Source organism: Fonsecaea erecta, assembly GCF_001651985.1.
Source record: "Fonsecaea erecta strain CBS 125763 chromosome Unknown Scaff7, whole genome shotgun sequence".
Classification (NCBI taxonomy): domain Eukaryota; kingdom Fungi; phylum Ascomycota; class Eurotiomycetes; order Chaetothyriales; family Herpotrichiellaceae; genus Fonsecaea; species Fonsecaea erecta.
The window spans coordinates 708,066-732,120 of NW_017387250.1; the positions used below are offsets into that span (position 1 = coordinate 708,066).

The 24,055-nt window shown below is 53.7% G+C and overlaps 9 protein-coding genes across 9 annotated transcripts; 5 read left to right on the plus strand and 4 right to left on the minus strand.

The window, feature by feature from the left end:
* Positions 1-481: 481 nt before the first annotated feature.
* On the plus strand, positions 482-2,447 carry AYL99_08107 (hypothetical protein; the record flags this gene model as incomplete). Its single annotated transcript, XM_018839615.1, has 3 exons — positions 482-498; positions 587-871; positions 2,090-2,447. The coding sequence occupies 3 exons, from the start codon at positions 482-484 to the stop codon at positions 2,445-2,447; spliced, it is 660 nt and encodes a 219-aa protein (XP_018690736.1).
* A 1,072-nt stretch (positions 2,448-3,519) lies between these two features.
* On the plus strand, positions 3,520-5,415 carry AYL99_08108 (hypothetical protein; the record flags this gene model as incomplete). The annotated part of the gene is made up of 5 exons (XM_018839616.1): positions 3,520-3,768; positions 3,823-4,138; positions 4,191-4,628; positions 4,728-5,206; positions 5,335-5,415. 5 exons carry the CDS (start codon positions 3,520-3,522, stop codon positions 5,413-5,415), a joined length of 1,563 nt encoding a protein of 520 aa, XP_018690737.1.
* Positions 5,416-6,225: 810 nt separating this feature from the next.
* Positions 6,226-9,450, minus strand: AYL99_08109 (hypothetical protein; the record flags this gene model as incomplete). The annotated part of the gene is made up of 1 exon (XM_018839617.1): positions 6,226-9,450. The coding sequence occupies one exon, from the start codon at positions 9,448-9,450 to the stop codon at positions 6,226-6,228; it is 3,225 nt and encodes a 1,074-aa protein (XP_018690738.1).
* Positions 9,451-9,899: 449 nt separating this feature from the next.
* On the minus strand, positions 9,900-11,015 carry AYL99_08110 (hypothetical protein; the record flags this gene model as incomplete). The annotated part of the gene is made up of 3 exons (XM_018839618.1): positions 9,900-10,398; positions 10,451-10,564; positions 10,618-11,015. 3 exons carry the CDS (start codon positions 11,013-11,015, stop codon positions 9,900-9,902), a joined length of 1,011 nt encoding a protein of 336 aa, XP_018690739.1.
* Positions 11,016-13,954: 2,939 nt separating this feature from the next.
* Positions 13,955-15,396, plus strand: AYL99_08111 (hypothetical protein; the record flags this gene model as incomplete). Its single annotated transcript, XM_018839619.1, has 2 exons — positions 13,955-14,626; positions 14,680-15,396. The coding sequence occupies 2 exons, from the start codon at positions 13,955-13,957 to the stop codon at positions 15,394-15,396; spliced, it is 1,389 nt and encodes a 462-aa protein (XP_018690740.1).
* Positions 15,397-15,559: 163 nt separating this feature from the next.
* On the minus strand, positions 15,560-16,690 carry AYL99_08112 (hypothetical protein; the record flags this gene model as incomplete). Its single annotated transcript, XM_018839620.1, has 1 exon — positions 15,560-16,690. One exon carries the CDS (start codon positions 16,688-16,690, stop codon positions 15,560-15,562), a length of 1,131 nt encoding a protein of 376 aa, XP_018690741.1.
* Positions 16,691-17,728: 1,038 nt separating this feature from the next.
* AYL99_08113 (hypothetical protein) lies at positions 17,729-19,288 on the minus strand (the record flags this gene model as incomplete). The annotated part of the gene is made up of 1 exon (XM_018839621.1): positions 17,729-19,288. One exon carries the CDS (start codon positions 19,286-19,288, stop codon positions 17,729-17,731), a length of 1,560 nt encoding a protein of 519 aa, XP_018690742.1.
* An 853-nt stretch (positions 19,289-20,141) lies between these two features.
* Positions 20,142-21,909, plus strand: AYL99_08114 (hypothetical protein; the record flags this gene model as incomplete). Its single annotated transcript, XM_018839622.1, has 5 exons — positions 20,142-20,351; positions 20,430-20,523; positions 20,584-20,826; positions 20,892-21,305; positions 21,353-21,909. 5 exons carry the CDS (start codon positions 20,142-20,144, stop codon positions 21,907-21,909), a joined length of 1,518 nt encoding a protein of 505 aa, XP_018690743.1.
* A 963-nt stretch (positions 21,910-22,872) lies between these two features.
* AYL99_08115 (hypothetical protein) lies at positions 22,873-24,012 on the plus strand (the record flags this gene model as incomplete). The annotated part of the gene is made up of 3 exons (XM_018839623.1): positions 22,873-22,966; positions 23,020-23,109; positions 23,159-24,012. 3 exons carry the CDS (start codon positions 22,873-22,875, stop codon positions 24,010-24,012), a joined length of 1,038 nt encoding a protein of 345 aa, XP_018690744.1.
* Between the last annotated feature and the right edge of the window lie 43 nt (positions 24,013-24,055).

Consider the following 24,055-nt stretch of genomic DNA (forward strand, 5'->3'; position numbering starts at 1 on the left):
CAGTATCCCTGAGTACTAGATTCACAATGCGCGTAGTGGAGGGAATTCTCGCGTAAGAGATTGTATCAAGGAATTAAGTAACCTACTTCGCTTTCCGATCCGGCTCTTCGATGTATTTGGTTACGTAAGATATGCAACAACTCGCCTTACGAACTATTAGGGTCGGTCTTTTGCCAGTAACACTGTGTTACTAAGGTGCAAAATAAGTAAGGCAATAATGAGTGTTCATGCTCTAGAGTGACGAAGGGCCGAGGGGGTGCTTGGCTGCACTGCGCTTTGTGTGTTGTAAAGACACAAGGGCTCTCTTCCCCAAGCCTTTTTTCATTGCGGCTCCTCTGAGCATGTTGTAGAAAGCAGGTCTCTCGGGCATTATTCGACCCATAGCGCTCTAATCAGAAACTGCTACTATGTCCCGGCGGCAAAGTGCAATCTCTGTGTCCACTTGGAGAGGCACAAGTGCAGCTGCGACTTCAGCTTCTCAATGCCAGTCGAGGAAGCGTAAGCTCGACGCACTATTGTAAATCAAATCATATCTCAACCACTATGGATTAGGGAAATGTGTCTTTGCTGACACAGGAAACTCTAGCATCGCAGATCAGGAGATCGTCACCGTCTCCGTTGAAGCTCGCAGAGAGGAGTCTCGTCAATTCAAGATTCACAAACACATCTTTTGCAGTCAATCCTCCCGATTCCGTGACTTCTTCCAAGATGAACTCGAAATGAACTTCACGATTTTGTGGGATGTGGGTGTTGAAGAATTTGTGACTTTTTCAAGGTGGCTGTATACCAAGGAGCTGACTGTGGAGGAAGCTGGTGAAGATAGCAGCGAAACTACAGCGGACTCCGACGACAGTAGAGACCAAGGGAGACGGTGAGCCAGATGACGGCGATGAAAGAGATGACAGCGATCCTACAGAAGATCAAAATGCCCCTGGCGAGGCTGACGGGCCAGACCATAACCGACAACAAGACCTGGTATCCCGGATTCAACCGCAAAGGACGTGTATTTGCTCGTCTGTTGGATCTATATATTTTTGCGGACAGGTATAAAGGGGTCACCTTCAAGGCCGTCGTTATGCTCGCATTTCCAACGTTACATCGCTTCTTCAGAAACTTTGCCATGCCCCACGATCATCAAACACGCTCTCGACAACCTCGACTTCGAATCACCCATGTGCGAATATCTGAGCCATTGCTATAGTCACTACACCGATTTCGAGAAGGTGACACTATCTCCAACTTTTCTCACAGAAGCGCTGCTGATAGCCTTTCAAAGAATCGATGTGCCCGGTTCTGGTAATGATTGGGACGATAACTGGTGCGATTACCATGAACATGAGAGTGAGCAGGCTCAAGCGGAGTGTGGAAACGGGAGGCATCCAGACGACCATATTGTGGAGAAGCGGCTGCCACCTATTCGACGCTGGGCAGGTGGTTGTTAAACATTGTCAGTCTCGAAGACTTGTCTACAAGTTGGGATGATAAGCTCTTCAGATTTGTGCACTTCCAGCCTGTCCTTATAGCACCAGCAGTGCCGCCAGCACAGGTAGTCCACGAGGGCAAGCTGGTCTTCCACCAGGCCCTCGAACGAAGCAGGTGGAAAGAGAGCACTACAGGAGGAGCTTAACTGAGCAGTCTAGGTAGATTGAAAAGGGGGCTGGATTAGAATCCCCCGGCATCACATGAAAGCTAATCGAAGTTGGTAGAGGCTCGGCGAGTCTAGTGAGCTGATGGTGAATGTATTATTACCTGTCCTGTGTAAATGCGTATATGGATACGCCGTTCCTCTTCCCTAATTCCTATCTGGCTGAACTAGTCTAGATGTAATATGGTATTGATTCTGCCTCTTCAAGCCACTAGTCCAGTCTGGGCTGGTTATCTATGCCTCTGTGCACCATAATACCGCCCATCTTCATGCAATTCGACTTGTGCTCCCTGCTTGCTCTGCCAGACATGATAAGAGGACTAAATTCACTTGTATAGGAGCATAGATAGACACCGATACATAGCCATATCACTGCACCAGCAACTCCTCGAAACCGCCCAAAGGTACCTCGACGCACACAACCAGCGTGACTTCCCGCCATAGCTGCCTGCTGCACTCCATCCTGTACCCATCGAGGCGGGCCATCCTCGGTCAAGAGCCCAACTCGCAACAACGACGAGTATGTCTCGTTCAACGTCGAGGTCTTCAAGATGGTGCACACCACCTTGCAAAGATGACAGATGCCATTGTCGACGAGGCTCCACGCAAGGTTGCCTTGTTCTTGCACGCCAAAGCCACTGCCGATGCGGGCGAGTATGGAAACGAGTATATCATCACGCTGAGCATGAGTGAGGACGGGAAGTTGGGGCAGGGTCAGTATGATTTCATCGACAGCCACACCATGATGCAGTGGACAGCCAAGCTGGGCAACTTTGGGCCGGAGATGTGGGAGAAGACATAAGGAGGTTCAAACAACTCCGTGTAGTTACCTAACTACGGAAACACTTGGATGACGCAAGAACTTAATAATCAACATTCTCATCAATTTTTCACCATCCGGCGCAGTTTTGTCCTTCACTTCAGCTTTTCTTCCCTTGGGTGAACTGATATTTTCATTTCAAATCATAATGCTTCAATGTGTGCTCTATGCTCCTCTCGGGATCCATTTTCTCCCGTGTGCATTCCCACTGCCCCGCCACCACCGCCACAACCTCCTCTTTCATCACCACCTCCTTCTCGGCTGACGGCAATGATCCCCACCAGAGTCATAGTGGCGCAAGGGTTGGGCCATACCTACCTCGTACGCTGCAATCTCTGCTGACGGCGAACGGCTGGCCCTACAACCGACCGAAAAGCTTTCTCCTCTCCTCTTCCTCATTGGGTCCCCTGTGCCCTCTTCGTCCCGCATCCCGCGCTGCTTGGCCTCTTATAAGGCCTTGAATCTCCTCCCGCTTAACCTCACGAGAGATCCTTGCCGATCATCACTGGGTCCCGGTGTTGCTGTGGCTTTCGCCATTCGCTCTGCTTGGAGGATCGATCGCCAGCCTTTCCCACAACTACCACGTCTGTGTCGTCACCATGCTTTCTGGCGTCTGTGACCCCTACACGCTGGGGACGCCCAGGACAATACACAGGGGTTCGTCTCCATACTTTGGCCTCGTGCTGCTTGACAGCTGTGCCGTGTGCCCCCCCATCCTTGACTCTTTGCCTAAGCTTTTCTGTTCGTCTTACGTTAACGTTACAAGCTTGGTTCTTGTGCCTTAAAAGAGCATGTCCCTCTTTAACGGGCGCTTTTGCCCTCTTGTCGTTCTTCTCTCAAAAGTGGAAGAGATTTTTGGACCTTCTTTGCCCTCTCTGCAACTGATATCTCCCCCAAAAAATCACATGCAGGCGACAGATCGTCTCAGTTCTGATTCTTTGTATTTCACCTGTTTTATACGGGTCATTCGTGCGATCAAGTGGCGTTGATCCATTTCATTGAAACCGTTCTTCAACCTCTCTGAACTGGCACTGGAATGGCCACTGACGCCAAAATGTCCGACACGTATGAAAAGAAGGAGTCCGGCTTTGGCGAGGGGAACGTCCTCAAGCCTGATGAAGCCGTCGATGTAGAAGCAAGGCGCAATTCCACCATGGTCCAAGGTCGCAAGATGAGCAGAATCGGTCCGCCTCCAAGGCTAGGTTCTCTGCCCGATACCTCGGCGTCTGATGACGAATATGGCAAGCTGGTCGCAATGGAGGCCAATGATGCCATCAAGTATCGGACTTGCTCATGGCAAAAGGTTGTTCAGAGTTTGCGCCAACACTTGATTCAGTAGAGACTGACGGAAAAATAGACGGCCGCTTTGCTCTTCTCCGAGTATATCTGCTTGGCCATCATGTCATTCCCGTATTCGTACTCGGTTCTCGGCTTGGTGCCGGGTATCATCCTCACGGTTGTGCAAGCCGCATTCGTCCTCTACACGTCTCTGGTGGTCTGGGAGTTCTGTCTCCGGCACCCTGAGACTAGAGATGTCTGTGACATTGGACAGATGCTGTTCTGGAACTCGAGATGGGCGTGGTACTTTACGGCCGTTATGTTCATTTTGAACAACACCTTCATCCAAGGCCTCCATGTCCTCACCATTTCACGCTATCTAAACACCATGAGTGGTGCGTATTCTGACAATCGCAAGTTTTGTGTCTATCCTAACTTTTGATGAAGGCCACACCGTTTGCACCGTCGGCTTTGCGGCCATTGGCGCCGTTGTTTCCTGGGTTTGTTCCATGCCGCGCACTTTTAGTGCCTTGTCGAAACTTGCCGCGTTTTCTGCCTTCTTCACCTTCGTCAGCGTCATTCTCGCTGCTGCCTTCGCTGGCGCCGAAGGGAAGCATGGCACAGCAGGCTACAATCCGGATCCCAACCACGTCAACGCTTTGGGTGTGAAGTTGGGCGGCGAGCCTCTTGTTCTCGCGGTGCCAATGGCTGGCACGACGTTTGTTTCGGGGATGAACGCTTTTCTGAACATCAGCTACACATTCATCGGACAAATCACACTGCCTAGCTTCATTGCCGAGATGAAGAACCCTTACGATTTCCGCAAGGCGCTGTGGCTGGTCACCATCTGCGAAATCATTCTGTTCAGCCTCGTTGGCGGCATTGGTAAGTCTAGGCGTTAGACAACTAGTACCTTTTATCAAGCCCATTTCATTACTCACAACCCCAAAAGTTGTGATCAAATGCTAACACGCTTTGTCCCAGTCTATGGCTATACCGGCACCCAATACAATACGGCGCCTGCATTCGGCAGCCTGGGCAACGACATATACAAGAAGGTCTCCTTCTCGTTTATGATCCCGACGCTCATTTTCCTCGGTGTTCTGTACGCCTCCGTTTCGGCCCGCTTTGTGTTTTTCCGCCTCTTTGACGGCACGAGGCACAAGAGCTCGCACACCGTCGTGGGCTGGGTGTCCTGGGCGGCCATCCTGGGGGCGACGTGGATCTTGGCCTTCATCATCGCCGAAGTCATCCCTTTCTTCGCCGACCTCCTTTCCCTGATGAGCAGTTTGTTCGACTCCTTCTTTGGCTGGATCTTTTGGGGGGTTGCGTACATGCGGATGCGACACGCGGATCTGGGACCGGGATTTTGGAAGAAGAGGGGCATCCGCGGATGGATTGGGTTCCTGATGAACATCTTCATCATTATCGTGGGCTTCTATTTCTTGGGCGTCGGCACTTATGTGAGTAATCAACCCCTGTCGAGCCGGTTCCTTTTTCTTAGGAGAGTCGTTCAGTCGGCCACATTTGGGTGCTTTGTGCGCCCATCCACGAAGAAAAAAGAACGTGACTAACATGAAATCCCAATTAGGCCTCTGTCGACAGCATTGTCCTGGATTACGAGAACGGCAACGTCCGAGGCGTCTTCACCTGCGCCGACAACTCGGTCTAATTCATCCCAGCCTTTCTGTCGTCTACCCTCCTGGTGGATGTTTTCGGACGGAGCAAATCCAAGGGCCAATCGCAGATTTCCCATCATTCTCTCCTCTCCTTTTGAAGTGCGAGAGAGAAAGGGGAGTACAGAAACCAGATCCGTCGACGCCTGGACCGCTGTCGATGTCAATTGGAAAACCTCTCAAAGCCTCTCAAAGCCCCTCTTTCGCTCGTTAGTATGATTCAGCAAAACCAAAGCGGGAAACCGAAACTCTAGGAATTTGAGGGGGGTGATGTATATACATATATACATATATCTCTCTCTCTGCTGTTGTACCGTACACGAACAACGTCGCGCGCGCATGGGAAGAAAGAAAATACGACCATGTTTTGAAACGACCAGCAATATAGAGAACAACAAGAACAAGAAATGTCGAAATGTTCAGTAGTTTAGTGAAAACCCCGGGGGCCCCCAAATCTACAATAGTCTCTGAAAAGCCAACAACAGTAATGTACGTAATGTGATTGAAGTGGGTGCGATGGAGTGCAAGGTAACGGAATGTAATATATTGCGACGCAACGCAACGCCTCGGCCTCGCCTCGCCTCGCACCGCCGTCTACTCACATCGTGGTATGGTCCCGGACATACGAATTGCTGCTACGCCGAACCTACTCCGTGACATTTGAGGGGGTATTTACCTATCTATCTATCTATCTTGCGTGCTTGCTTGCTTGCTTGCATACACGCTCGCAATAGCAAATGGGTGATGGCATTATAGGACTGCACACCTATTATAAGGGAGCACGTGCCCCCCCACCCCTCTGGGATCTACAGATCCTCATTGTCGTCGTCGTCCTCGAGCATCTTCGCATAATCCTCCACGGAAGCGAAGGTGGGTAGATTCTTCAGCTTCGACCTGGCGGCCTTCTTGGGATTCTTGCTGCGGCTTTCATTGTTGCGATCATCATCTTGCTGCTGCCTCTGCTTGCTGCTCTTCTTCGCCCTCTTCGCCGACGCAGGTTGTGCTGCCGCGGCGTCCTCGTCGAAGCCCGCGAAGTCGGACCCGCCGTCAGCGTCAACCCCGTCCATCATGAGATCGTCGTCGTCCTCGTCGAAGAAAGCGGGATCGATGTCAACGCCTTCACCGTCGTCATCATCATTATCATCTTGGTCCTCGTCCTCGTTTTCGAGCCCGCTCATGTCTTCATCGTCGACATCTCCTCCTTCATCCGACTCCAAATCCGCCATATCGAGGTCCACGTCGTCGTCGTCCTCGAATTCGTCGCCCTCCAGGTCCGGCGCACTCTGCATCATGGCCTTCCAAATCTCATCCTCGTCGGCGTCGGACTCGTCCACCTCGTCGGCATCGCGCCGCTTCTTCTCCTTTGTCTTCTGTTTGTCCCTCTTCTCAGCCTTGCCCTTCAAGCTCGTGAAGTATTGGTGGAAGAAGACATCCTCGGCAGCCACCTCTTCGCTCCTCTTCAGCCGGAATTGCTCGCTGTTCACCGGGACCTCCGTCTTTCCATGCACTGTTCCGGCAATCAGCACAGCTTGCGAATTGTCCGTCGCCATGGGTTGCATGATGCTACTGCCTCGGAGACCAGAGCTTGACAGCTTCGGGTTGCGGTACACAAAGCGGTCGAGAAAGTGCGACAGCGTGTGTAAATTGAGGTCAGGTTTCCCAGGCAGGTTTTGGTGGCGCAAGACGTGGTCGGCGCTGACAGACACAGAAGGATGGAAGTGGGCGAGAAATGGCAGAAGTTCCCAGAGGCACGTATTGTCGGCGTTGGCATGTTCTGGGGCGCGTTTGTGGGCATCGTAGACATGTCCACGCTGCGACTGCTCCGATTCGGAGATACCATTCGTTGCCGTTGCATTGGGGGCGTTCGCATCGTCTTCATCGACAACATCCCGGAACACCTCAACATCGTCTTCGTCATGGTCTTCGGGTTCATCCGTCAAGGCCTTCAGTGCAGGAAACGTCTTCTCCAGATCTTGGATCAGGAAAAAAGCACCACAGATGAATGGCGGCTCATGTAGACTCAGGACTTGCACAAGGCGTTTGACAAATGCCTTGACCCTCTTCACGCTTAAATCAGCCTTGAGAGCACGATGAAGCAGATTCAGGTAGAGTTGCTGCTTTGACGCGGTGATGAGGCGCTGATCGAGAAGGGATTCGTACAAGGCACGGTAGAAGCGGTCGCTTGAGGCTTTGTGTTGGGAAGAATGGGAGATTTGTTGAATGAGCATGAGGGATTGGATGCTCGTGTTGAAGTTCGCCGAGTGGGTGATTTTGAAGAGCGTGTCGAGATGGTCGGAGAAGGCTGTGTTGCTGCTGGCACTGTTGCTGGTGTAAGGGTATGCCCGATTGACGCCTGTGAGGATGGCGGAGATGAGCTTCTCACGAAGTTCCTCAGTCTGGGACTGGCCCCTCTCCTTTTCGGGTTTTTTGTTCTTTCTCCTGCGACCTTTGCTTTCCACGACCTTCGTGTCAACTTCGGTCTTTGCGGATCCTTTATCTGTTTTCAAGAGGTCGGTGAACAGTCCAAAATATATGTCGAGCAGCTTCGTCGCCACATCTTCCTCCTTCGCACTCAATGCTGTCTGATTGAGGGTGACTACAGCGTAGTATTTCCCGTGTAGGGTTTGTCCCGGTCTGAAGACGAAATCTGTCGCGATGGCGGACACAACGACCATCTTCATGGCAGGATGAGCTATCAGCAACTGCATCAGCGAATAAGAAGCTTGAGAAGCAATCTTTTTCACAGGATCGCCCAACTTGTTGATGAGGAGGCGCAGTAGGTTTGACTCCTGTTCTGGCCTTTCCTTGAGCAGCTCGAAAACATAGCTGACGGCGCGAGCCTTGGAGAACTCAATCTCGTCATTGCACCATCCCTCGAGGATCTTGAGCACTTCAAAGTACTGCTCTTTCAGCCAGCTCTCAAAGGCCCACGACACCAGATGTCTTTGTTCAAGGCCACGGGGCAGCTTGTTCCCTCTTTTCCATGGTCTCGAAATCACAAACGGGATCGCAGGCTGGGCTTGGAAAGCGAAGAGCTTTCTTGACGAGGGAAGAAGTGAACCCTGAGCGAAAAGGTCTTTGAGCGCTCGGAGAACATCAATAGCCTGAGACCGGCTGCGCTTTCGGGCCAGGCCAATCAAGGTTTCGAGTGCTTTGGTGTTGTGGATAGGCGAATCTTGCACGGCCAAGGTCAGGGCTGATATCTTGTCCGACAGAGTTCCTGATGAGATGACGGTATTGTAGAAAGCATTGGCGGACGAGGACTGCTGCGACTCTTTGAAGCTGTTATTGTCCTCGTCAAGAAGAGCCTTTGCATATTCGTAGAGTTCCTCGATCGACTCTTTAGAAACAGTGTGTTTGGGAGGGCTCGTTCGGTCGACATCTGGGTCAGGGCTGTTGTACCAGTCCGGCTTTGGTTCGCAGATAAGTTGCGATTTCATGACCCGCCCGTTCTTACCCACCTGTCGCTCTGGGGCAGCAGTCGGGCCCTGGCCCTCAGGAGACAAGATATTGCCATCTGCCTCATCTCCGTCTGAGTCGCTTGAAGCACCCTCATGGTCACTGCCTTCTCCTTGGGCGAGGGCGATCTCTTTAAGGATATTTCTCATTCCCTTGTCGAGTTTGTCCAGATCCGCTTCGGGGGTGGTCCCTTCAACCTCCGACTCAGAGTCTGCATCTGCGAGGAGTTCCAGATCCTCGGATGTTCCACCAAGGGCCTTCATTTCCTGTTCCAGGACATCATCCCCTGATTCCCCCGCTTCTCCGTGAATGGCCTCGTCCTGCTGGACATTGTCCTGGTGTCTCTGGGTGAGGATCTTGCCATTGCGATCACGCTTTTTACCTCGTTCCGTCACAGTTTCGTGATCATTATTGCGGCTCTTCTTATCCTTCTCTTTGACATCTGCCGTATCTGCGAATTGGTAGCGGCGTTGGATCGTTTTCCGTAAGTCGTCGACTAAAGAAGGTTTGTCTGTATGCTGCCCGGGCTCTCTTGAAGACGTGCCACTATGGCGACGTTTTGTTTTCGACATTGAACTTAGAGCTTCACTGCTGGTCCCCAACCAAACGTCGCACCTTGCAAACAGAAGCTAAATTCTACGCAGCGCAGAAAATCTCCAAAAATCTGGAGGGACTTCGGCAGCTCTTCGGACGGATTTAAAAGATGCCAAGACAGGTTACCTCCTGCACCTTTCCTATACGAGCAGTAAGTATACAAGAGAGGCAGAGAGGTCACTCATTCCATTGAAAGGTCATTGATACCTGGTCAACCCGTCGTCGTGATTGATACAGGAGGATGCCTTCTGTTTCCTGTCTCTCGAGTGCCGCAATCATGGTCACAATTACGTAGATGCCTCCTCACCAGGACGTTCTCCTTCCGTGTCTATCTACACTAGCCCCTAAATTTTGCTTCAATTCTCCCATTCTCTCTCCATTCCAATACAGCCTCTCAAAAATTACCAGTCTCCCCAACCGCCACCTCTCACAGGAGAGTCATGCCCAGAAGGGCCACTATGCCCCCAACTGCTAGCATTGGGTTTCCTGCAGCCAAAGTGTAAGTAGCTGCGTTGGTGCTAGAAGTACTGGGGGTTGCTGCTGACCCACTAGCGGTAGCCGATGCGCTGGCAGGAGAAGAGGAGGATGTGCTGCTCAACCCAATAGTGTCATTCTCCTTAGGGACCCCCTGCAAAAGCGTAACATTTGCAATCTTGGGATAAGGGACGACACCATCGTCTGGGTAGGCAGAACAGTTGGCATTCGCGGCAAGGGGGCAGCTATACTCATCGGTACAGATGGTCTGCAACTGAGGACCTGCCGATGGAGGGATCACGGTGGCTGGAGGGATGCAGCGATAAGTAAAGGTCTGATCGAGAGCGTCGCGGGTGAAGTTGACATCTGGCTCTTCGAATCCGATCGACTGTCCGGCCAGCACAATCTGTTCGTTAAAATAGCCCGATTCCCAGATGTTAGGGTCCATGAACCTTGACAATGTCAGTGCTCTATTATTGAGTAAGCATGAGGAGGGACACCTACTTGTGCACCTCGTACATGCTGGCGACGCCCTGATAATGGGGGAAATCGGGGCCTCCCTGCTGGGAGCATCCATAGAAATCGCCAAAGTACTGATAGACGTGCGTGAGAAGTCGGCTGCACAGTCAAAGGTAAGCATTGTAGGGTCGCAAGTGGTTTCAAGTACGTACTATTGGTTCGAGGTCGTAGAGTTGGCCGGTTTGTTGGCGAGCAGTGCTCCCGCTCCTCCATCATCAAGCCAATTCAGGGCAACGGGCTTTCCATTTACGTTGGTGGAGTAGTATCCACCGGTGAAGTACGGCAGAAGGTTGACATCGTGGTTTTCGTAAGTCCTGGGACCTGCAATCCCGCTCACCGCGATGCCAACGTTGGGGGTAGTGTAGTTGCCCAGAATGAAGGTATGGGTGATCAAGGCCATGAGCTCCTGCTGATTTGCGGGTGTGTTTTCTTTCCCGAGAATGAGAGGAGTATAGTAGTCGCAGATAGACGTGGTGTTGGGACGCAGAGCATTCGCAACGCCCAACGCGGCGAAGAACGATAGGGCTTTGACGGACATAGTCGACGGCATCTTGACTGACACGGGGAGAAGCTCACGGGGGAAAGATTTGGCTGAGGTGCTTACAGACCGTCCTGGATGCTGAGGAAGGGAAAAAGAGAGACTTTCGACGGATCCTGCATTTTAAATATCTACCAGCCGAGGACATTTCGACGAAGCTCAGCTCCAGATCGGAAAGCTCTGAATAAGACAAGCCACGGCATGCAAGGTCCGAGGGATTAGTTGTCTTGTTCTTGTCTCAAGGGGTTCTTAGAACACAGCAACAACGCGCACTCACAGCCCGCATTGCCTAATTTCAGCTCGTGCAACGCTTCCAAAAAAGGAAATCGGGGGATTTCATCATGGTCCGGCGAGCAAAGCAACGAATCACACCTGGTTGATTAGCAGCTCGAGATCGATGAATCTGCTTCCACGAGGGCGGTTGAGGCTTGGGCTGCCACCGATGGCGACGGGCTGGACGAAGTAGCGTCATTGCCAGCTTCATAATCGTGAGCTCGCGGAATGTAAACAAGAACAGAATCTCTCCGCACGCCTGCAGCCTCACGATGGCCTATCACAGCAAAGACCCGGCTGCTGACATACGGTGCTCGCAGCTCATTCGTCCCGTGAATGGTCCACATAATGATGCAGAATCTCAGTCAGAGTGCAAGCACGCTGCAAGGGACAAACTGAGGACAGAAAGAGAGTATCATGCTTTGTAACAAGAAGCCTAGAGGTTGGTCAGTCGGAGGTCGAGATCAACTAGACACGGACAGGAATGAGCTCGAGAACAGAAAAAGAGAAAAGCAGAAAGGGTGATTGGCCAAGACATTGCCAAGACCGACCCGCTCTTGCATGAAATGTACATTTGCTTGCCCCTAGAGTTGCGTTTCTGTGCAATTACTCCGCCCCCCAAGTATGGCAAAACCGCAAGTCGTCGACCTTGACCAGTTTGCTTGTCAAGGAGCATTCGAGGTACACCGCCGCCATCCTGAAATTGCCGGCCTGACCGGGCGCCTTTGATGGCCCTGACCTGTAGACTTCAGTGCCCCTTGGCCCCCACCGACGTCCATGCTCACTCATCCTGTGCCGAGGACCTTTCCACGCCAGGCTTCAGAGAAGTATCCAAGACCGTCGTCAAGCTGCCCTGGCAAGCTCTGCCTGGATCAATGCAATTGGGGCAAAGGTCTTCCGGCTAGCTAGGCGCTCTGTTGCCTACGCAAGAGTCCCGTCGATCTCTAAATCCCCGTTTGCCAGGGTGCCAAGACTTCATTTCTACAGTACCCAGTCTCTGGACTGGGACCTGGATATATCATGGCTTTATTTGAAACCGTTGATCTCAGTTGCGGGTTGACTGGCGCTGAGACACTTCGGCTTGCCACGCTAACACATTTGGAAGCATTGTCTGACTTACTATTTAATAATGTTGGTAGTGAGTTACGTGCCAGTTTTGGTCTTAAAGTCTCGGGCTCGACAAGTCGAAGGGTTCAAAGCAGGGCCCACAACAACAGGTGCAATCGTCGTGGCCAATTTCCCGCTCAATGCTTCCTTTCTTGACACGCCGGTTGGAAAGGCTCCTACATGCGCCACTGGACATGCAACAATCTCAAGATGCAGCTGCTTAGATCTTTCTGAAACCACGTAGGCGCTCAGATGAATCACAAAGAAGCAATCATGGCAACTCCTTTTTCGACCACCACCAGGGAATCAACAGACGCCATGACTCGCCAGGGAATCTTATCATAGCCATGGCATACACTGGAAGCCTAGGTTGTCGATACAATAGGCTTCCTACGGTCGTTACTACAGGGCAAGGAAAATCAGACTGGGATGCGCAATTCAACTGGTGCCGAGTACGTGGAGGAAAGTCAGCTTCTTATGAGGATGTTGTGCACCAAACCTCTTTTCAGAAGCAATCTTCTCTCCGATTACCATCGACAATGGTCAGCCGCTTAGTACGTTATTCGCAGGATATTCGCAGGATGAAGACCCCTCTCAGCTGCTCCAATGCTACCTCTAATGGTGATAGCTACATGGTTTTCACGTCTATCTGAAGAAGATTCAAAGAACGATAATGGCGGCAACAGTTCGAATATCTCCTGGCGGTCAGTATTGAAGGTGTTCGAGAGCGGTCTGAAGATGCAATATCTGTTCGCACTGGTGAGGTTGAAAACGGTGTCGCTCACAGCTCACACGTGTACCGAGTACGTATCATCGACCTCCTATATGCGAGGAACCTATGGCCTAACTTTGTATTTGTAGCCTGCAAGCATAACTGGTGCCGGCCAGCCAGCCTTCAACAAACTCGCATAAACTCTCCATGCACAAATCTTCGGCTTCTAGGCTCTCGCTTAAAGCCTGGTAACCCTAGTGAGCCCACTAGCCACCAACCCACCCTTTCTCTGGCTTCTGCACCCCGGAACCCGACCGCCCCCGTCTGCGTTGAGGGGGAGCCAAACTAGCTGAGGACTGCTGCTCTCCAACTGTGGTGTTGCAAGGCCAGTGCCCATCCTTCAACACGGGGAGTTGATATTTTTCCAGCAACCTTCATGCACTGTTGCCAATATTTCCACAGTCACTTGATTCCTATGGCATTAGATTCGTCTGTGCAGCCCGTTTATTTCTTCATACTCTGTGGTGTCTATCTGCAGCTCATCCGTCACAATGCCCACGCTCTCCAGGACCCCTAGAAGCAAGGGCTGCTCACAGTGTATACAGCGCCACGTAAAGGTCAGTCAATAGGATTGACGCTCTTTCTTTGTTGCCGGCGCCCGATTGACGACGTCTATGTCTTGCAGTGTGACGGCAGGCCAGAGTATTGTCGACAATGCGCCCGCTTTGGACTTCCTTGCTCGGGTCCTATACAAGGACCCATCATTCTCGATATGTCAGCCAAAGTCAGTCGTCCACGCAAGAAACGACGAACCATATCTCGAGGCCCCGACGGAGAATCGACCACGCCTCACTCCACCATGACTGATAATAATAGCGTCATATTCACAGAAGCCAGCGGTGCCAGTCCTGCCACCGAAGGTGATTTCTCCGTTGGCTCAGATGCATCTCCGTCCACGTGGGCGTTGGATGCTGCCGCGCAGGAAAGTCATTCACCGGACCCAAACTTCTCACTCGTCATCATGGATGTCCTCGACAACAGAAACTACTTCGAACAATGTTTGGTGGAGAAGTTTGTCGAAATGAGCACGAGTTCCAGGCTGGGAGTCAATCCGAACCGGCCCCGATCGTGGGTGTTTGCCCTTCCCAGCCTGTCATCAAACACACAAACCCCGTCTGTACGGTTTTCTATACGAGCTGCCAGCTTGATATACTTTGCCGTGGCCCAGCACAACAAGAGCGCCGAGGTCGAGGCGGTGCGCTGGTATCTCGCCGGTCTTGAGAGCCACCGTGGTCTTATACAAGGTAGCACTCACACCAGCTCAAGTTCATTAATGCACAAGTCAACGTCAACCAGCCCGGACATATCAGTGCCGATGATGTTTCTCTACTTCGAAACGATGAAGCGGACGTCCCTTGACGCTTGGGCTCACCACCTCGCGGCGGCTGTCACCATGGTCGAGGCTCAAGGTCCGGATTATTACCGTGCCGGCCAGGATCACGCCATGTTTAGGTCTCTTCGCACATATGCGGTTCGTATCAGTCTTTTGGTCTACGTGAGTAACCTCTAATGCGACTCTTCTAGGCTTTCAAGGCTCTTCTCTGGAACGACCCTTGCAGCTTCGCTTCGCAAGAATGGTGTGAAGTGCCCTTCACCGACAGCACCAAGATCCCCTACGAGCTTTTGATCGACATCCTCCTCGCCGTTCCTCACCAAATGAAGCTCCCCTTGGCCCCTGGTGGCGACTTCCGGGACTCCATGCACAGGATTGCGTATCTCGACGAGTCTGAGCGGCAGGTGCTGGAAAGGGAGACCCTCGTTCTTCTTCAACGCCTTCAAAATTGGTGGTGGCATTTCACCCAAAATACCGGCGCCCTTTTTGCTCAGCTGGCTGCAAACCTGACACCGGATGCCGTCGACTCAGTCACGACCTCGCCGCTTACCGAACAACCAGGTATATTTCCTGACACGTTGACCGCCAAGACGGTCTCACTGTACAACTCAATGATGGTGATCGTCTACTCGGTGCTGATGTATCTGGAAGAATGCAGCCAGTCCCTCTCCTGTGACGGGACGATGTCGCCCATCTCGCGCTACCGTTTCGAGATCGAACGCCACTCGTCCTCGGTCCTGATGGCCGCCTGGTACCAGAACTGGCGGCACCCTTACTGCGGCGACGCGTTGCGCACAGGCTTCTCTCTGAAGATCGTGTCGTGGCTGGGTGCACACGAGGGACAGAGAGAAGAGGCACACCGGATGATGGCTTTGTGGGGCATGGAGAGCAAGATTGTAGTAGGATGAGTTACCTTGTCCTCAGGAGACTATGTTCGTTGGGGACATAACCGATTCAACGACATGACTACCCAAGGGTATATCGAATGATGTATGTGTGCATATATTTCTCCAGGTGCCCGCCGGAGCCAGACCACCCAGCAAACGCTTTTACATTTCTTTTTTTTCCCTTTCAAGCTTCCCCTCGTCGATTTCCTTCCGTCTTTACCAGCCATTGATTGATGAACTTCTGGATCTCCTCGTTGTTCGCCTCGATGGCCATCAAGTGGCCGTTCCCCCTGATGCCCCTGTCGGCAAGATAGACGTGTTCAACGGGCACGCCCGCGTCACGGAGGAAGTCGGCCGTCAGGTGGTCGTACGCGGCGTGGTAGGAGGCCTCGGCGGTGACGAGCAGGACGGGGATGGAGGTGAGATTGACGAGCTGTCGTGGCGGCCGTGTCTGGCGACACACCGCCTCAGGACCACACCGCTCGTAGCTGAGCTGCGTGGCGTCGGCGGCCAGCGCGGGCGCGAAGTGCAGCGGCGTCGTCGTGGCCCCGAACGGATGCAGCAGCGTCCCGACCATACCTGGTCGTTTGTTGAACGGCGCCACGTCCGGAGGCTCGAACGGCGGGCCGTGCGGCTCCAGCGCCACGATCCCCTTGACCATGTCGGGGCATTCGTCGGCGATGTGCCACCCCAGCGGACCCGACTGGGAGTGCGTGACCAGGTACGCCGGCCCCGTCTTGGTCAGGAGCGCCCGCGCCGCCTTGCGCACCCACTGTTCCATGGCCTTGTAGTCGGCGTTGTGGCCGACTTGGCTGGCGTAAAAGGCGTCGAAGTGCGCGTCGCCCATCCTGCCCGTGCCGGGCCACTGCCTGTGCAGTGATGCTGTCGGCCAGGCATCAGGGTCCGGCGCCGTGAACACCGCCTGCAGCTGCTCGACGGTGTAGTGCTTCAGGGGGCCCATGTCGCCGTGGTGGTACCGCGACCGGCCCACGCCGACCAGGTCGACCACGTAGCACGGCCACCCATTATCGTCCTGCTGCTGCTGCTGCTGCTGCTGCTGCCGGGCCTGCAGGAGCGCCAGCCCCGGCCGGCCGTCGGGGGTGACTTCAAAGTGTGTCCCCGTCTGCGCGGCGCCGTGGATGAAGATGACTGCCGGCCGATCAGGGGCGTCGTTGTTGCCCCCGTCGTCGCCGCCGCCGTAGTGTCGCACGCACATTTGCCCGCTCATGTGCGTCCCTTCCTCGTCCCGTATGTACTCCCCGCCGACGTAGAAGACAGGCGGGATCTTCCCTTTCATCGTCGATGTCGTCGGCATGACTGGCGGGCATCCAAGGGAGCTGCTTCGCTGTATAAATGGCAAGAGGGCGCAGACCATCGTATCATATAAGTCCGTCCTCTCCCGCACCCGCTGAGAATACCAACCTCTGCGCCCATATCAAGATCCACGTATTCGCTCCGTCGGGGCCGTGCCTCTCTGGCTCGACCGCCCGAGAAGCGGTCGCTCGCGAGAGCGACTCTCGTCCACTCTTCGGCCGCCCATATCCACCCACAACATCTGCCGAACCAGGAGAGGGAACGCTCAATATCCCCGGTATGGCATGGTATACTGTTACCATTACAATTACACATCTTGAGCACAAAACCCCTGGCAGAAACACGGCGTGAGGGGGGAGGGAGGAGCAAGGATGCAGGTTCCATTACAGTATTCGACCTGAGGCATCAGCCGACGTCGTGATATCATCCCTGAGACGTCCGATCGAATCCAGACGGGCCGAAAGGGGTAATTGCCACGACACTTGCATATTATACTTTTAGTACTCGGTACATACATACCCATGTGTCATGTGTGGCGAGCTCGAGGCAGTCGGCCAGTCATTCAGTCCGGCACTCTGGCACTTTTCCCACTTAGCAAATCCTGCCAATGTCAACCGAGGTCTTGGAACTGTTATGTCGACAGGGCTCCAATTGTGGGGTTTGTGTGTGAGCTAGTGAACAGTCGTGAGCTGATTTTCTGGGGAGCAATGGAGTTTCGGGAGTGAGTGATATGTATCTTTCGGATGAATGTACGAAAAAGGCGCGTAAAAGGTGGCGAGTTAACTAGCTGAATCCATTCCTCGATACGAACATGGCAGGCTTTATGCTTTGGAGCTACACATGTAGAGCTCTAGAGACGGTTTAGAGAGGATTGTTCTATGTAGATCAGGTGCCCCCTTGGTGCCAACTGGTCCATGTATCATGTCAGCTTAGGGCTAGCGTTGGGAGAATACAGGACCAAAAAGCGTTGAACGAAGAGCTGCAACGTGGAATCACACAACCCTTGGACAGCCAAGAGCCATGAGGACCTCCACCACTACTACGAGGATATGCGGATGACTCCCACGCCGTTCTCGATCGAGATCTTCGTCCCAAACGGCTTCGAATACTCCACCATCTGCTCGAGAATGCTCTGCGCCATCTCCGGCGACGGGCGGCGCGGCGTGCCCACCTCTGAGCCCGGTCGATGCAGGCCCAGGTCGACGGGGTATATGAGCACTTCCACCAACCTGCCGTCCTCGTAGGAGCTGGTGGCCAGGATGGCCTCGAAATTCTCGGGCCGCTGCAGCCAGGCCCAGCGGGACTCGTTGATCTCGCCGTCGCCGACGACGGGGCCGGTCATGGTCGCGGGCTGGCGTTCGGCGTCGTCGCGCCACGAGCGGAACCGCTGGTTCTGGAACACGAAGTTGTTGACGCCGTAGAATATGGGCTTTCCTTTATAAATCTCGACGCCCTTGAGCGTGTGCACGCCGTGGGCGAAGAAGAGGTCAGCGCCGTTGTCGATGACCTCGTGGGCGAGCTTGACCTGGAATTCCGCCGGGTAGTGGTCGAACGAGTACTTCTGGAACGAGAAGCGGTTCTGGTGCCAGTGGATCGTGAACGCCGCGAAGTCCGAGAACTGCTTGCCCGTACGCACCTCGCGTAAGATCTCGCGCTCGTCCACCGTGTCCATATCGTACGTCAGCTCGCCCGGCCCCGGCGTCACCTTGAAGTGCACGTCGAACGCGTCCAGCGTCGGCCCGCTACCCTCGTCACCAGCGATCTTGCGAAGCTGGGCCATCTGGGCCTCGGTCACGCCTTGGTAGACCTTGAGTCTCAACGAGTTGTTCTTCGACGTGATGGGCCCCTTCGAGTTCAAGTGGTGCTCCAGCCGTTTTTTGATGGAAGCAGCCTCTTCCGTGACCGCATCGATTGTGGTTGCCAACTGGAACACCCGGCCGAAGAGGAGAAGGCTGCCCTCTGCGCGTTTTGTGTCTCGGTCGATTGGGTTGGGAACTTCTTTTCCCCGCTCGTAGAGAGACTCTTCCATGGCGTACAGTTGCTGCAGCTGCTCTTCGGTCACGACCACCGGGTCTCCGCGCGGCAGGCCGTAGAGTTGAGAATAATCCTCGACCTCGGCGTAGGCGCCGGCGAAACCGACCGTCCCTTTCGGCAGGGTGCGAAACCGAGCGAGTCTTGCCTCCGTTAGATTGTAGTCGGTTCCCACATAAGCGATGCCGACGCGGGAGAGCTGCTCAAAGTTCTGGATCAGGCCGGCCTCGCCGTTGTCGAACGTGTGGTTGTTCGCCTTGGACACCATGGCGATTCCCATCGCCGCCCAGTCGTCGGCGATCTCGGCGGGCGCCTCCATGTGTGAGATCGGCCCGCGGAACGTGAGCCGGTTCACGATCGTGTTCTCGTTGTTGGCCAGCGTTATGTCCGCCTTCTGCATCACCTCAACTAGCGCCTGGATGTCCGGGTCGTCGCGGTTCGCGAAGGGCACCATCTGAATCAGATCGCCCACCACCGCGACCGTGAAGGGCTTCTTAATACGCATAGCCAGCTCGCTTTCCTTGTCCCGGTAGCATCCCGGGGGCTTCATTGACAGTGCGTTCGGCATCTTGAGGCCTGATCACGGATTTTCACCGTCGCAGTCTCGCAAAGGGGTTGAAAAACGGGTTGATTTTGTCTGCGTGGAAAACTTGCCTGCGACCGCACATGGAAGTCGAAGCATATACTTCTCGATACGGCGCACCGTGCACCAATATATACACCTACCTTGTCATCGAAAGACTCGCAAGACATTCCCAAATAAAGCAGCCATCTGCACTCGGACTTTCCTTCCTGCCCTTGTTTCGCCCCATCTGCTCCGTTCCCGGAGACTCTCGACACCTGTGCAGTCTGGGTTAATAACAATGTCGGGAATTCCGACTCTGACGTGCTCGGTTCCGCCCCTTTCCTTTGGGACATTGTCCAGGGATGTCTCGGTGTCAGAAGCGATGCTCTCGAACGAGTGCTAAAGGTTCCCCGCTATATGCAGTTGTCGTGGAAATTGCTCCTTTGGGCGTAGTGTGAGTGGAGCTTTACGACGGGATGGGAAATATGCGAGACGCCTGCATCAAGCGCCTCTGGGGCAAGAGGGGAGGAGTCTGTCCGGGAACCGAAGTCTGTGGGCTGAGGGCCAAGAAGGAAGGACAATCTAGCCATCCCCGTCCTCCAGCCGCATGATTGCCACGGGTCCCCGCGCTCTTTTGGCATTCCGCCAAATACGAGGCACTGTTCCGCCGACTCAAACCTTGGGGGATATCTGGGGATTGACACAATTGGGAGCATAAAAAGATACCTGTGCCATCTCCATTCCCCAACTTCGTGATGTGACCAAAGAAACATTACTATCTCTGTGTCGAATAGTCTTCTTGTGTGGCTCGAAGTGTTTGCAAGTCGAGATCGCATAGGGTGTGGCCCAAGCAACAATGGCTTCGTCCGTAGAGAAGTTCGAAGGCAAGGAAGAGATCCAAGTCGAGCATCAGGCTCCAGACGCCAGCACCAAAGAGATCCATGGATTCGTATACGAGGATCCGAAAACGGCACCCAAGAAGACTCAAGCTGAGCGCAAGCTGGTGTTCAAAGCTGATTTGTTGATCGTGGGCTTGACCTCGATGGTCTTCCTGGTGAACCAGTGGGTGTGTTTCCCGTTCCTTGTCTGGCATACCGCAGCCACCCCTTGCCCAGTTGAAGCGTGTTTGGTTGACGCAGGACAGGATCGAGGGAACATTGGCAATGCTCGAGTCATGGGTTTCCAGAAAGACCTGCACATCAGCAATGCACAGTTCTACAACGCCATCTCCCTCTACTGTCAGTCTCCCCTGTATAATGATTAGTTTAGCGAGTGAATTGCTGACCAACGCCACGAAGATGTCGGGTACATCGTCTCCATTTTGCCCGCGAGTTTGTCCGTCCGCTATTTCAAACCTCACCGGCAAATTGGAGGTTGTGTCATTCTCTTCGCCACGCTCTCCTGCTGCATGGCAGCCGCCAAAAACGCCGGCACCGTTCTAGCCCTGCGAATCATCTTCGGTTTCGCCTCGGCCTTCCTGCAAGCCCTGACCCTCTATATCAGCATGTGGTACAAAAGGAATGAAATGGCAACACGATCCGGTATGTCTTTCTTCGTGCTATTTGCTTCTCAAGCGCTAGTGGCGGAGATCTGACCTGGGGCAAAGGCGTCTTTTATTCCGCTGCCACAATTGCCGGAGGCTTCAGCGGTCTGATTGCCTATGCGATCCAAAAGAACCTGGATGGCGCTCTCGGCAAACCGTCCTGGTACTGGCTATTCATCATCGAAGGATGCGCCGGTATCTTCGTCGGCCTTGCCTGTTGGATACTGTTGCCGCCGTCCCCGGACCAATTGAAGAAAAAGCACTGGATCTTCACCGACAATGAGATCGATCTGGCAATCAACCGCATGAAGACATACAATGTAGAACACGCCGGGTTCAAGTGGAAGCAGATGTGGCTGGCCCTGAAAGATCCCAAGATTGTACCTTTCTGGTTCATCAGCGCCGGGGTTTCTCTGGCGTTGGCTTCCATCAGTGCCTTTTTGCCAAGCTTCATCGTCGAGTTTGGATACTCAACTGGTAAGTTCATTATCCAACACTTTAGGACCCTGCTGACAGGTCTTCAGTCCAGACGCAGCTCTTCTCAATCATCCCATATGCCTGCGCCTTCGTCACACTGATCGTGGTGAACATCGCCTCTGACCGACTCAACCTCAAGGGGGTGTTCCTTCTGGGTCTCATATCTACCAGCATTGCCGGATATGTGATCTTGATCGCAGTGCACAATGTCAAGGTCAAGATCTTCGCGACATGCCTGATCACGATGGGCACGTTTCCCAGTGTGACGCTGATGGGGGCCTGGATGAACATCAACACCGGAGGCTTCACTAAGCGCGCCACTACCTGGGGTACGGCGGAGATTGTTGGACAGTGCTTCGCCATCCTCGGTTCGCACATCTACACTGATCCCCCACAGTACATCAAGGGCCACTCGATTGTACTGGCTTTTGAGATCCTGGCGCTGCTGTCTACTGTGTACTGCTGGTTCTGGATGCGGTGGCTGAACAACAAGAGGGACAGGGAGGTGCTAGAACACGCCGAGGCTGGGACGACGGATCCTAACCTCTCGAAGACCCTCGAGGACATCCAGGACTATCATCCGTCCTTCCGATACATTCTGTAGTGTATTCACCTGATGGTGAGGGACATGCACAGAGCCCTGGGATGGATCCTGGGGAGAGGCTGAGTGCTGCTGGCATGTACATGTTTCTGATCATTGTCCACTCTGCTCTCTTGTTGTGTCCGTCACTGAAAGGGTGCTGGGCGGACCTGTCCTTTCACTTTGTGTATGTTCTCTGCCGGTAAAGTGATGAGCCTGCACTTGCTTGTGGTGGAAGAAAATGAGCACATCCCAGTCTCGTGATGTCGAGATAAGACAAGCAAGTAAGAGTCGAATAACTCAGATGACCATTGAAAAAAATTGAAAATGTCTCTATCAGGGGGAGGTTGAAAATGAGGCTGAGAATGACGTAATGAAGTCCGTAATAAACATGTACGAGATACCGTTTATTACACTCGTTACGGCACAGGACTGTCAAATGATCCGCCGTAGCAGCTACTGCGGACTACAGACCAGATTGCGGGGAAGCGAGAGGCAAGCCTCCCGTACCTCCTTTGACCCTCGTCCAACTCGGTGCCGCAACTTGTACTTCGTCCATCTCGAGAGAATCCTTTCGGCATCGCAACAACCTCAAACCGCCCCAATTTGGAGCTGACCTGGTGCAGGCTCCCCTTACGCACCGAGGGAAGCAAAAATGAGGGGGAAGAGATCGATCGCTCAGCGGTTCCGCACAGGCCAAAAAGCCAATCATCCGATACTGCACTAGGTCCAAAACACGAGTGGTGTGAGGAACATGCGACCCAATAGGTCCTGGTAAGCACAACATAACATCTGAACAACGAGACTTTCCTCTTCACCGAAGCCATAAGATACGTTGGCCATTTCCCCTCTTCATCAGGTCTCAGAGATACATAAAGCCCCTGTGCCCAATTGAGGATGCTCGCCACCGTCGTGCGAAGAAGCGGCATTGGAACGTTTAGAACAACTCTCAAAACAGCTCCGAGGGTTCGATACATATCCTCCATGATGAAGGCACTTGTCTACAGAGGCCCTGGCCAGTGCGGCTTGGAAGATCGTCCTGTTCCCAAGATCCAGGAGGCCTCCGATGCCATAGTGAAAGGTGAAACCCAGCCTCTTTGATGTGTGATGGACAGCAGCTGATCATGCTCGCAGTCGTCTATACAACGATCTGTGGGACCGACACACACATCTTGAAGGGGGACGTCCCGACGTGTACGCCTGGCCGTGTCCTTGGACATGAAGGTAGGGCGTCGTCAGGCCATGGAAAACCCCCCAGAGCTAACGAATGCAGGTGTTGGCGTTGTCGAGGAGCCAGGTCCAGGAGTCTCGCGGTTCAAGAAGGGAGATCGTGTCCTCATCAACTGCATTTCCAGCTGTGCCACTTGCAACTACTGCCGGAGAGGGATGCCCAGCCACTGCGTAAGTGCAGGATGGATCCTCGGAAACACCATCGACGGAACGCAGGCCGAATATGTCCGCATCCCGTTCGCTGACAGTGGCCTACACCACGTCCCCAAAGGCGTGGATGAAAAGGCGCTGGTCATGCTGTCCGACATCTTTCCCACGGGACTCGAGTGCGGGGTGCAGAATGGCAAAGTCCAGCCCGGGTCGACTGTCGCCATTGTCGGCGCGGGTCCCGTGGGCCTTGCGGCGCTGATGACCTCCAGGCTCTACTCGCCGAGTCTGATCATCATGATCGACCGGGACCCCAACCGTCTCAAAGTCGCAAAGTATTTCGGGGCTCACTACACCGTGAACAGCGCCGAGGCGTCACCCCTGGAAACGGTCATGAAGCTGACGGACAACATCGGTTGCGACACGGTGATGGAAGCCGTCGGCGTGCCCGAGACGCTGGAAATGGCTCAGGATCTCGTGGCGCCGGGCGGGACCATCGCCAACGTCGGCGTGCACGGCAAGAGTTGCGAACTGAAGATCGAGAAGTTGTGGGTGCACAACATCTCGCTGACCACTAGGCTCGTCGACACCGTCACCACGCCGATGCTGCTGAAGCTCTTCGCCGCGGGCAGCATTAACCCGGGACAGTTGATCACGCACGAATTTCCGTTCACGGACATGGACAAGGCGTATACTACTTTCAAAGCCGCTGCGGAGCACAACGCCTTGAAGATGTTGATCACGGTGTAATCACCAGGTGCTATTGAAAAAGTCTGATAGTAGTAATGTTGTT